The sequence below is a fragment of the Cyrtonyx montezumae genome, unplaced genomic scaffold, assembly GCF_038088225.1.
Source record: "Cyrtonyx montezumae isolate F1298 unplaced genomic scaffold, pur_monq_1.0 scaffold_10, whole genome shotgun sequence".
Classification (NCBI taxonomy): domain Eukaryota; kingdom Metazoa; phylum Chordata; class Aves; order Galliformes; family Odontophoridae; genus Cyrtonyx; species Cyrtonyx montezumae.
The window spans coordinates 50,973,147-50,987,090 of record NW_027071826.1 but is presented as its reverse complement, the minus strand read 5'-3'; the positions used below and the strand labels follow the sequence as shown (position 1 = coordinate 50,987,090).

The 13,944-nt window shown below is 35.5% G+C and overlaps 1 protein-coding gene across 3 annotated transcripts in view; it reads right to left on the bottom strand.

Annotated features, from left to right (window-relative positions):
• Positions 1-2,788: 2,788 nt before the first annotated feature.
• FAR1 (fatty acyl-CoA reductase 1) overlaps positions 2,789-13,944 on the bottom strand; it is a 31,081-nt gene continuing 19,925 nt past the window's right edge. For all 3 annotated transcript variants that reach the window (XM_065755338.1, XM_065755337.1, XM_065755336.1), the window contains exons 9-12: positions 12,403-12,574; positions 6,408-6,537; positions 4,989-5,116; positions 2,789-3,518 (exon numbers count right to left, since the gene is read on the bottom strand). In XM_065755338.1, the coding sequence (XP_065611410.1) occupies positions 3,356-3,518; positions 4,989-5,116; positions 6,408-6,537; positions 12,403-12,574 (593 nt within the window). In that variant the 3' untranslated portion in view covers positions 2,789-3,355. The remainder of the gene's footprint in view (positions 3,519-4,988; positions 5,117-6,407; positions 6,538-12,402; positions 12,575-13,944) is intronic.

Here is a 13,944-nt window from a genome sequence, read left to right as displayed (position 1 = left end):
CAAGCACTGTAAAGATACTCCTCAGATTCAAGTTAGCACTATCAGTCTGTTCATTGTTTTTGAACATTATACTACAAAACACCACATCTCAAAGAAAGGACAAAGTATTTAATGCATCATAAGATGTGAAGGATAACATTCTTATTGTTGCTCGCTTTCCATTTTCAACCAAAAAAACCCTCAAAGGCCACTTATACTACAGTTTAAAAAAAAAAAACACAATATAGGTAACGCACTAAGGTAATGCTACTTACCTGACTCACAACCAAAGTAAGATGCTACAACAGCTACAACTGCCTGCAATTCCTTGAAATACTAATCCACAAGCTACTGCAAATCCAAAGTGCCATTTTAAGCTATGTGAAAAAGCACCCATTTCTATAAATAACTTCAAATAAAAATGCCAGGAGAAAACTACCTGAAGTACAAAAGGAAGTTTCTATGACCAAGCAGCATGTACTTTGATATCGGCTCATGAAAGTTTAAGTTGACATTTGTTTGTGTTTTTATTTGGTTTGTTTTTAATAAAAAACAAGTGTCACTAACTTGATTTTCAAAGACTCATCAGGGAAACAACGCATTCATCTGTATAAAAACAAAACTCAAACTATTCAGTTATTTTTCACAAATCACACAAAAAACATGCAGAAATACAAACACTTAATGGGCAAAAATACAATCAACACAACGCTTTTAAGTGATTTGTTTATTTTTTTGGTTTACAAACAAAGGCACCCAATATTTCTGTTTGTCTTATAAAAGCTCATAGATTTAGCATTTGTTTCTGAATATCTGTTCCTACAGCAGAAAAACATTTCAGGAAAATATAATTTTTCCTGGTCCCAAATTTAAATACCTGTAACTGTTAAGTGATCACGTTGTTTCAATTGCTCTTCTTATTTAACCAATTGGAATACCTCCTGTCACTTGCTAGTCAGTACAGTGAATCCAGCTTCCTGTATCAAAACAAAGTTCCAGTCTATTTCTGACCAACATTTATTACATGCAAACACTGAAGAACTGCAATAGAACAGGGTCCTGATATGGAAAGAAAACAGTAACTCCAGATTGTATTTCACAGACTGACCACAGGAAGCAACATAAGTAACATAATAAACGTGACACTAGATCTATCATCAATTAAATAGGATAACTGATGAGTTTAAGATACCAAGAGTTAACAGACAACCATGGACTCCAAAGAGAAAAAAAATCTGAGTTTCTAAACTGCTAAATGTTTGAAGAATAGAGGTGAAGTATCCTTTTCTCCAGTCATATATTCAACAGAATAGATTTCTAAGCATCTATGGACCAGAAATAACCAATACATTGGCTTCATAGTTTGCATTATTAACGAATCAGTGTTAAAAGGATCACATTTAATGACTATAAAGAATAACATTTTAAAGTGAATTGTTGTACAGGAAGTTTTTGGAATATGATGTCTTTTTGCAAACTTCAGTCACATGCCAACATGAGATGAAGACAATCGGATTGTAGGCACCTCTGAAAAAAGTCTACAGTGCAGGAATGCTTAAGCATACTTTCAGGTCTAGTAAGATGCTTGGAGAGGTAACTAAAAATGTAATACACCTAATGCATTTGTTGAAGTGTAACATCTTCAGTCACAGAAGCCATAGTTTATTTTCAGCCACAGTCAGGAGGTCTCTCACACAAGGTGTGGTCCTAGACCATTTAGGCTTTTCATCACAAGCTTTATATATACACACACACAGATCATTTTAAAAAAGAATTACAGCTTAACTACTTACTAGAGAATATTTAGCTTCAACAAGGAAGCCGTTATCTTTTCAAAATGAGATATACACCTGCATGAAAGGTGTTCTCCTTAAAGTAAGGAGTTTCCACAAAAATAGCAAAATAAGTTCTTTACATACTTAATTCAAATAGAACAACTACCAAGGGCAAGTAGAATGCAGCTCTTGTGTAATTAAGTCATTATTTGTTTTTTCAAGCAGATTCAAGAACATATTGACATAGAATATAAATTGATTTTAATGAAAAAACAGTGGGCAAGGGTGCTGGACAGTGCATCAATAAGAGGAAAAGTAAAGCGTTCGCAAGTAGAGTTCTACGCAACCAAAATCTCAAGGGATCTTTACTTATTGCCTTAAACAGGAATTCAGTCTTTTCTTAGAACTTGCTATTTTGATGAGTTTTATCTACTAGAATGAATTAAATGCAGAAAAATATTTATACATATTTAAAGCTAATGATTTAAACTAAACCATAGAAAAATCGTTAAGATATTTCCATTCTGAAGCACAATGCATCTTGCTCTACTTGCCCAGCCAAACAAAGGTTTTTATTGGGGCAGAAATGAGAAAGTGTGCTTAGGCATTGGTGTCATCCATGCATGGAATTCCATAGCTTACAGATTTCAAGAGTTAATCATTCATGAAGTATTCGCTAACACTAAAAAAATCACAAACAGGTATATCTCAACAAAAGCCTACAGTTTGTCCAACTACAGTTACCAGTACTATAAATAACTATCAAGCATAATAAACTCCTTTCAAATACATTTACCTTTTTGAGTCAAGACTGTAACAATCAAGTGCTGGCTCTGTGTTCCCAATGAAATCATTTAGAAACAAAAGAGGACGGTCAATGATCACTTCCCCCCCTCAGGGCTACATTCCCTTTACCTATTCAATGATAGAATCGATTCTACCTTCAGAAATGCAAATTGGTCATGCTGACATAAACTCAAGTAGGATGGGGCCAATTTTGAGCACAAAACAGAATAGCTGAGTGTGCTCCAAAAACCAGATCTCAGAATATCTTTCAGCATCAAAGGAAGGGCGCTTTCTCTTGCAGAGAAGTAGTCACCATTACAATCTTACTTCGAGAAGGAAGGAAGTGGCAAAAAGACAATAGTTATTCCAGAACATCCACCAGCATCTATATACTTCAGCAACTCATAAAACCCTTTGCAATTTAGCAGGATTTCAAATAAATACGTCTATAATAACTAGCAAATCTTATATCAGTATTTACCTTTCTCAATATGGAATAAAAATAAAATTAAGAATGTTAAGGCAGATTTCAATCAAGTGTCCCAAACTGCACAGTTACGCTGATCAGTGGTCTAAAATGTTCTGCCCAGGTTAAAAAGTTAAATACTTGCCTAAAGTCAATTCAGCCTGGCACTTGACCATTTTCTCTATTTTCAGGAAGAAATATAATGAACTTTACATATACCATACTATGTATTTTGCACTCCAATTTAAAATAAAGTTATGCTTTTACAAAATGTGAGATGACTACATGTAACAGGCTTCGTGTAGTTAGACCGCTATATGCATAGATGCCCTAATGCTAAACTTGTTTTTCAGTATCTCATAGTACTGGAGGCTCTGAAGTACGAGAGGAACTTGTAGCACAGACTAACCACAAAGTACCAGATATTTCTTGCCATTTGTGATCTTGCAATAAAGATACGCCAAATCAGGATCACGAGAATTGTATTGAATCCATAGCGTATATTCCTTAACCTAAGAAGGAAAAAAAAAAATGTCAAAGCCAAGATACCACAACATACAGGGAAAAAAAAACACACACATTTCTTCATCTACTCATCTCAAGATACACTACTACAGTGCTATTAATGTTGTGTCCAAAGTAAGCTAATAAGTTGGGGACCAAGCAGGCTTTTTCCAGTTCACTGTTCAAAGAGAAACACATAAAAACTCAAGGTCAGTCCTTAGTTATACATCTGCTTCAGAGTGGATTACTAAAATCTCCAAAAGTCAAGGTCACACATACTAACCAGGCTATTTAACAACTTGGCTCCTTTCCAAGTATTCAAAACTGTGTAAGTAGAAACAACAAAATTTCTTAAGAAATACAGCCCATAGTGTCCACAGCAATTTTAGACTTGTTTCTTGACATGAAACAAAAAAAAAATCTTCTATTTAAGGAAGTATTCAGCTCAATTTCCTAGAGAAGCCAGTTTCCTTAGGTTACCATATCGGAAAAAAAAGACCTCACCTGCAGATAGCTAGAGTTCAGTGCTAAATGGTAACAAAAAACACAGATCCAGTACCTTGGACTAAAGATATGCTAGAATCTAACCCTCGCGCAACATAATCCTTCTATAAACAGAGCTGTGATGATCAGATACCATTCCAAGACTATTTTCTCATGTTATTTTGGTATGATCCTTCGTACAAAGAACGGTACCCACATAACTCTAGCACATTTCTGAATGCCATTTAAGTCCAAAATTCACTGAAAAAACTGCCTGCAAGCGTGTCATTCAGGCTTACAGCATATCTGAACTAAAATGGTTATTTAACAAATGCAGATTAGCACTTTACTGTGCCACATGTGGCCTCTCCAGCCATCTCTCAGGAGAGCAGAGGCAAGCTTGGCCAAAAATCCCAACAGTGAGATCATCCATGTCAATTTCTTCTTCAGAAGACCATCTAGAAGGAAAAAATCTGTCTGTGGCAATAAAGTTCTAAATAGTATCAAAGCACTCTAAGTGGAGGAGTTAAATCACAGGTAAGGTAAGAGAAGCCATCTTGGAGGAACATCAAAATTTCTTGTCCTGCAGTAGCTCATCTGCTTCCAGAGATCATGTTCCCAAAGTAAGCAATTATTGTTAAAGCTCCATGGTTGCACAAGCCATTCTGATCTTGCCTGTGTAATATTTTTAAGCCTTCCAAATTGGATCCTCATTAAAATCAGAAGTCCAGATTTCACAGTATACACTAGAAATCAGAACTATAGCCACAATCCCAGACATACTAAAGTTACTAGCAGTGAGACCAACACAAGAGCAACAAATGAAGGAAGAAGACTACTACAGACTACTTTGGACAAGTAGACTAAGACAGAACCAATCCAGCAGACCTATACAACAGCTATAAAAGTTACAGCTAAGGCATGAAACCGAAAAGCAAAACTTCATGTGGACAAAAGAAACATAGGAAAATAAAACCATGAAAATAAATATTTACTTATTTAAGTGTTTCCGAGCAGCAGGGAGGCCAGACATTTCTTCGTTCAGCACATATTTCTTCGTTCCCATGCAGTAGTTTTCCATGTATTCTGCCCAATGTAGTTGTCGAACGTCAAAATTAAAAGTCTGCATAAAACAAAATCTTTCACTCTTAGTTGTCTGAAAAAAAATGCCACTTCTGTAAAATTTTAAAGAACTAATGCCATTTCATTATTTAAGTTTCTCGGCAAGGAAGTTAAGTCACCATGTGCTTACCAGTAAGAACAATCTAGATTTAGACTCTGTTTGCAACTCAACCAGCTTCCCATACAACCTCTTGATAACATCAATCACATCACAGCTTACTTTTCCTCATCAGCAATATTATTCTCTCAGCTTCCAAATGCACTACCTTCCTATTCCTTCTGTCCATATAGAATCCTAATTTATAACTGTTTTTTATTATGACATTTCTTTTTCAGCCAGGAAATAATTCTCATATGCTATACAATAAGCACATTGTTCTGCATCTATTCACGGACAGACCACAGTTTTTAACTGTGCCTATAGTTGAACAACTGTGTGTTACAAAGAACCAAGTGAATATTATCTTCAGAAGTTACTGTGGAACATTCACAACTCAAATTTTTGAGATGAGGAAGTAGATACCAGTGAGAAACGTTCCACAACGGCCGGATAATTACTAATAAAGACAATAAGCATCCACAGCTCACAGATTCTGAACAAAAATACTGAAAGCACTGCTCCATAAGAACTCGCCTAGCAGAAGTGTTTTGTGAAATTGTGAACTAACACATTGATTCACCCTTACTCAGATCCTCTGCTCAACAAAAGTTTTAGTTCCTACACCACCTTTTCTGCATCCCTTCTTCTGAAACATTTACCCCCCTGCACAGGGCAATGTCAATCACATGACAAATGCAAATGAAATGACTTAAACACATGCTGTCTTGCAGAGTATGAAATACGTACACTGAAGTTATTACTGGCTTGAAACACACAAAACAAAAACATCCATCAAAATGTACCTCCTGTTCCTCAAAGAAATGCTGCTAACAAAACAAAGCCTTGTTTTATCCATGGCATATTCAAACCTAACAGTTCAGTCAGTCGGTTGATACATAGAGCAAGACTTCACCGCAAGAACAAGCCACTCTAAAAAACAGTTATCTTTTGTATGACGTCTTCTGCCATGGGTCTTGTCCTTTGTCATCTCTGATCACATCACTCATCTTCTAAAGAAGAACGTATGGACAACTTGGTACATCCAAAAGGATGCAGTAGGAATCTCCAGACCTGATTTAGTACCATGTTTTGGCCTGTATTACACTCAGAGACATTACACATTTACTTCATCTTAAATAGTAAACTTGCATTTCATTTTCATTCTCCACATTCATGTCATGCAGTTACTTGCCTTTTTGTCTTCAGGGTTTAGCTGATTCATTAGCATAGTCATATTTTCAGTATTCCAGATCCAAGAATTGCTTGTGAAGTATTCTAAGAATACCATGGCCTTATGCAGACGTGATATTGTTTTCATCATCCTACAGCCCAAGGAATGGAAGATACAGGTTAAAGTGATAAACATGAGTTCAAACAAGAAGAACAAACTAGAAGACAGCTTTATTACCCTCTAATCCCATTCTCTTATGTTAAAGCTTGATTATATTGAAGTAAGTACCTCAAAAAAACCCCAAAACCCACTATATGCAGGATAGTTACACTTAATGTTTTTCACTTCAGCAAAAACAAACAATTCTACTTGACAGAAGTACTTAAAATTGAGTTGCACAGTGCAAAGCACACACATGTAACAAGGGAATAACTTTCCCCAGTCCTCTGACACACTATGCAAGAACATTAAGATCAATACAAGATTAATGATTAGAATAATCAAGTTCAGCTTCGCCCCTTTACCCTAGTTTCCACAGAAAAGGGGACACAGAGCACAGCAGATCCTGCTAGTTAGGCAATCAGTTCCAGGTTACCTCAGAATATACAGAATACCTTTTGTTATGCTTTATTTTGTGGACTACAATTCTGCAAGAACATAACTTGGAATACAGAGAAATACCATTACAATGATCAACTTGTAATGTTGTCAAGTTCCCCTTTAATCAGAGTTCCTGAAGTAAACCTAAGAAGTGAGTTATCCATTCTCACATTAAAGAATTTTCCTGCTGGAAATGTAGGAACTTGACATTTGGTTTTGTGAGTACTAGCTACTTACTAAAATGGAGTGACCATCTCTAGGACTAGAACACTTGCAATTACATTTCTGCTTTGGGGACTTGAGGTATTTCCATCTGACAGAACTGATTCCTTATAGCAGGACACACTGGCCATTTTCAGCACAGAAAGAAGGGGTGTGTGGAAAAAGCAAAGAAAGCAGAAGAACCCAGCAACAGGAAATGATTTGCTGAACTAAGCTTTGGTCAATAGAATTCACAGCAGCAATAAAAATCACCTTTTCTCCTGTCTGAAAGTTGCCTAAGTGCATTCATACTTGTAGGACAGACTCTCAGAAAGTCTTCTGACCGACATATTTCGCACTACATGACTAACATGAATGGATGGTATCTCACTGCTATGCGAATATTAATACTGCCTTCATTTTAATGAAATGGAATAATAAAAATGGAGATGATTGAAAAAGCAGACAATATCTAAAGTACAAAAAGCATAAACTTTTCCAATATAATGCATGCTCCTGCAAAATGATAAGTACTACAAATGAAAATCTACATCTATCTATTTAGGTTAAGTTTACTACAGACCAAATACCAATGTAACTCTAAGAGCACATAATGCTATACCACTTGCTTATGGTTTTAGCGCATAGAGAAGCTAGTAAAAAAAACACAACTCAGGTGGCCAAAGACGACACTTTCACCTCATCTGCAGACTTGTTCTCTCTCTATCTGACACCAAATTTAGTGACTGACCACAGAATCAGCTGACTATTCACTACAGTGGCCAACAGTTCCTTTTCTTTGGAGGGTTAAATTCTTGTTACATCAACCAAAATAATCAAAGGTCTCTCCATACTCTTAATTACTATATCTGACCAGAAAAAAGTGGCAAGAGCACGTGGCTAAGGGATGGCAGAAGACCAGCCTCCCCAGCAACAGCTTATTAACTCTTACTAAATCAACAAGAAACTAATTTACTTAAGAAGAAAAGGAACCTCTTACATTCAAACATGTCAGTAATGAGCATAATTTCATGGACACCCGAGCAGTTCTAGCAGTATAGATTTTTTGGTAAAGATATTTTAAAGCTTGAACAACACCATATTTTTTCCTGCAAATAGGAATATACAGATAACTGAAAGAATAATGTGTAAAATATTCAATGGAACTTCCTGTGTTTGAAATTTGAGGTTTTCAAATACACTGTTCACACATTCTTAAATAGCAATTAGCTATATTTCTTTGATTCAAAACTATATAACCAGTCAAGGTAATATCAGCGTATCACACCTTCTTCACAAGCTCAAGATAAAAAAAACCTGCTGATAATGTGGAACTGAATACTTGGTGAGGTCAGCAAGTCAGTGTAGCAACACATGAGGCACTCTAGCCATTCTTTACCATTCAAAGAAGACATTCAAAATACAACTGATTAAGAATCTTAAGAATTAAAAAACAGAAGTAATAGTTATATAGATCAAGGATTCACAATTCTGGCAGGCACGTTTCTACACTGGAAAATAAAAAACAACCTAGCTTAAGGCTTTAGGGTGCATTTTGAATAAGTCTTACATATAGCCTACTGACTCAAGTCTAAAAAGTTCTGAACTCAGATAAAAATTGATCCTTCAATAGATGAACTTACTGTCAATATTCCAGTCTCAGCATAAGCATTCGAGAGAAACAAACATGTAAGGTTCCTCTGAGCTACATTAAGCAAGTTTTCCACTTTGTCAAATGAAACGAGTTTTCATTTATCTTTAAGTTCTGAAGTTTAACACTAACGGAAACACTTCAGTAGGAACAAAACCACAGGAGCTCTCGCTCCTGCAAGTGCACAATTTTTCTTCAAAGTCTTTCCAAGAAGCAGTGACTATGTCAAGGGTTCTTTACACTGTGTTTAATAAGCTTTGATTAAAACTGTCTCTTTACACCTCTCTGCATTCATCAGCTCCACTTACTCTTTAACCTTTTAAGAATCAATGGAAAATAAACCACTGGAAAAATCCTTGAGTTACAGCTTTAATATTGCTGTATTCTTCAAGAATAATTGCAAAGATCTTGTCTATTTTTCCAAGTGCTTTAGTATTTCAAACATATTGAGCTTTTTATAATAAGATTCTGCTGTGATAAGCACCACACAAACATTACAAAGTTACAAGCATCATCTGTGCCTTATATTAAAGACATCAGACAACAAATAAGCTTTGCTATGCAACAAAGTACTCACAGCAAGCTACTGACAGTGCTACAAAACTTGGACAGAGAGGAAAATAAACACTACTTATATGACTACACAATATTATAAACGTCTTGAGTAGTTTAAAACACTAAATCCTCACTAAACCATTCAAGTCTTATAGTACTTCTAATACCCACAAAATTTGCAAGGAACATTACACATGCATTCTTTTATTTTCCTTAACTGTTACTACTACAGAACTTACTACAGAACTGTTAAATTCAAGAATGTTTCACTGGAAGCAAAAGCAGCAAAAAAAAAAAAAACACCACTTTCTCACTAAAAATTTAAACTGTTCCTACAAGTACTGAGTACAAGATGAATTTCATGAGTTTTTAGGTCTTTCTGTGATATAAAACAATCCTTGTTGTTTTCTTTTGTAACTTTAACTCTTTTAGCATAATCCTTTAATTGCAAATGGTCATAGGCCTGAGCAAGTTTTACTTGCTAACAGTGTCTCAGAGACAGTAAAATATCCTGACAGTACGGCAATAGTGCAGTTCAACCTATACATTACTTTCACTATTCAGTTTCTTCTACATCACATGCAATAAATATCTCACAAGAGTATACAGAAAGAGAGAGGGGAGGCTATGGACCACGTGAAGTCATGTTACTCAAATTTGCCTCTGCGAATTTTACCACTTTTTTTTAACTATATTAGCAAAGTTATTCATGCTTAAATATGGTGGGAAAAGGCTGCACTTTAGATTATGCTAGCTCTTCCTCACTCCACATCAATAAAAAAATAATGCTTTTGAAGAAGCAATACAACAAATTTAACAAAATTAGCAATTGCCAATTGTGCTTCCAAGGCTTAAGAGATTTCCTAGTGCATGTCACTTGGTAATTAAAAACAGATCAACCAGACAAGATAACCACAGCAGAAGTACACTCCTATACGAGTGTTATCTCTAGTGCTTTAGTTAAAAAAAAAAAAGACTAAATACTCTGAGCCAAGAAACTAGAAAAAAAGCTGAACAAGAATAAAGATTTGGCTCCATTTTGTGCATTGTTTAATAAGGCAAGAAACCCATTTGGACTTAAAACTGCATGTTTTCTATGCACCTAAATAAGTTTCCTTACAGTGTTCCTAAAACAGGCTCTCATTAAAAAAAAATTAAAAACAAAAAAGAAACACTTCATAATTAAACATATATTCCTGTAAGTGTACTGGGTATCAAACTTAAAAGCTTTTCCTCCAAGCAACTGAATTAAATGATCTGCCGTAACATTTATTTAGCTGAACCTGTCTTTTTGGAGTCCTTGTGCATGGAAGGAAGCCTGCCCACCTACAACTATACTAAGCCAACTATTAGTACTCACTAACACTTCACAGGCCAGATGAAACACTTTTAATGTCACCAATTGTACCAGCACTGATTACAGCTCTAAACTGTGCTTCCAGTGGTCAAATAAGTACTCCAGTAGGAACAAAAACAAGATTCAGTGTTTCCAACATTGTAACTGTAAAAGTAATCTAAACCATGTGTTAACATTTATTGCCCTGATTTACTCACGTGGATCTGAGTTATTATCCCACTGGTCTAACACTGACAACACTAACACTATTATTGCCTGTTTGTATGTCAGCAGGAGGGTTTTTGTAGGAGGTATTTTTAGCAAGATATGAAACCTTCACTTATTTCAGGGAATCTCTACTAATTAGTCAAAATATTGATACTACGAAAGCATCAAAACAGCTGGAAACTCACGCTGAAAGCCTTTGTGTGATATGTAGTTTGAACAGCTTTTTAATGTGGGGAGCTTGCTATACAGGCACAGACCCCAATGCTAGCGCTGCTGCATTACTCCACTGAGTAGACTTGGAACAACAGAACCCAGAGCAATTTAGAAGTTTGCTCCTACAAACCACTTTAATGGTTTCCTTTTACTAATCCAATGCCAAATCTACTACATGACTTTTCCCCTCCTAAGACAGATCTAGACTACAGACAATGAAAGAATACTCACTTGTGTTAATACACTGTCAGCACAGTGAAGAGTTTAGAGTCTGAAGACGAATACTTTTGAAAACATAATATATACATTGAGTTAAGATAATAAGGCTTGGCAAATCCAAAACAAATTGCAGTGACATAATTCCTTCTACGTAATCTAGGCAGGCCTACTTAGGCAGAATTATGCAATTTTCACCACTGCAGAAGTTAGCCAGCTAGTAGATACTACAAACTGAGTAGTTAGCCAGCTAGAAGTTACTATAAACTGAATGGAACGCTGAGATGATACAAAGCATACCAGATCAAGCTGTATCATATACAGGAATAACTCAGTTACTAGTGATCTCCCTTCCATTTTCAGTTTATAATAGCAACAACAATCTCAACGCCAACCACTTTCCAGAGTGGAAATGCAGTCAGTGGATTGTTATTGCTCAGTTAGTAAATCTAGACAGCACCCATGCCACATCCTCTTCGCAATTCTCCACCACCTTACCAACGAGATACTTCTAGCCCTGTCTTTCTTACCATGGCTTATGACCTGTCAATTTGAGCAACACATCATACGAAAATGCAGGCAGTACATGGCCAACTGCAGTCCGATACTGATGTAAAAGGGGATTGGAACAAAGAACAACGCTAGGGTGCCTTACTGCACCATCTAACGGATTTGTCTTGTAATTCAAATACAGGTGGTATGCTGTAGGAGAAAATAAGGATCAACATACTTTTAATACTTGCTTATGAATGAACACACCATATTTTACATTCTTTTTACCTTGACTACTCAACCCCCCCAAAAAAAACATTCCACAAAACATACTCATTTCTGCTAGAAAGTTTAAAAGTCTCTTCAAATTCAATGACCTATTCTCAGAGAGAGGGGAAAAAAAAGCTGAGTTTTAGTCACAAAGCATTCAGGGGAAGAAAAAAATGAATATACATCATTATACGGCAAGCATAGCTTTGTTTAAAAGCCAGAGGAACAGACAAGACAGAGCTAGTCATCATTACCTTGGGCTTCTTCCAGTAATCCTGAGGTAGATATCATACAGGAATGCTGGGGCCTTATGGCTTACAGCAATCCAGTAATGATATAAAAGGTGATTGGAAGTTAGATTTACATTGGGCCGTCTGAAGGCCTGTTCGAGAGGATTCCTCTTGAAAGTAGAAATTACATGGTATTCTGAGAAAGAAAAGTTGCGTAACAGCTTTGATAATAACCATGTAAAATTTAATGGTTTTCAAAGAATATTACAGTGTACAATATCTACTTTAGTAAGCTATTCAAATAACCTCCCTAGCTCTTCTACAATCACAAAAACTAAAACAGTTAAGCTTTTAACCTAAGATACTGTTAAAACTGGTTCATGTTACATCAAAAGGTCTTTCGTGCCTTTATCCTCAGTAGTATTTTACCGTAGCTCATCTCTTTCTGTTCCTCTTCCCTACAGAATAATCAATTTCAGGAATTCACAGTTCATTTCATTATATAGCATTTATAAAGCTATATAAATACTCCTCTGCATTCATAAAGAAGGCCATTCTAGACTCTTGTATAAAAATACTTTCAAAAAATAGACTGAGGACTTGGCAAACATCTCGAGTGCTTTCCAAATTACACTTTTTACAAGTTTACTATATCCAATCATTTGTATGAAACACTGTTAGGATTGGATTTTAAGAAACAGAAATTTCACACCTGAAAATTCTGCACATGGCAGACACGCACATCTTAAAATGTTATCTTGAAATTTACTTGATCTTTGTAATCTTATCCTGTAATTTTACGCTGTTGCTCATAGTAATACTCCATTAAAATTAAGATATGAATTGAAGTCAACAATTTTCCAAGTTCAGCTGAAGCAATAAGGTTTATAAATATAGATAAATAAAATGGGCAAAAGTGAGTAAAAAGCATGAAGAAAGTAGTCAAGAGAAATAAAGATTTAAGTATTTAAGAGAAAGAGAAAAAAATAAAACTAACCTTAGGAATTTATTTCTAAAAGCTGTAGAACTAATAAACATTTAGCAAAGTAAACTGGCTGGCATGGTATTTGTTATAAGAGCCACTACAGAGTTCTGAGTACATGGGTTACATTTTAGTCAGAATATCTAAGAGTTAAAAATAGGTACCCATGCTTTCTTAAAGATGCCTTTTCCCTCTGCATAAGTAGCTTCATGTAGCTATCAGATACCTTAAATAGCCACTAAAAAAAATATCTGAAGCTAGAAACAAGAAGCTCCAAGGACAAAACTATTACCTTACCTCTCAATTACGCAGCTCTACAAAATAATTCTTATTTTGAACTATTTACCTACATATTTACAGTGAGGTTGGCATTAAATCCAACATCACTACCTCTCCTCTCAGCAGTGCTCTTCTGAATATTGCCCACACTCCACAGCACAGATAACACTGTGGCAGCATCAAGCAAGCACATAAACAACCTGAGTTCTCCCCTTCTTTAAATAACAGAATTAAAAATAAAAATAAACCATAGAAAATAAAGTCACAATGATGCTACAAGAATGAAAGAACACAATGCACTGCAA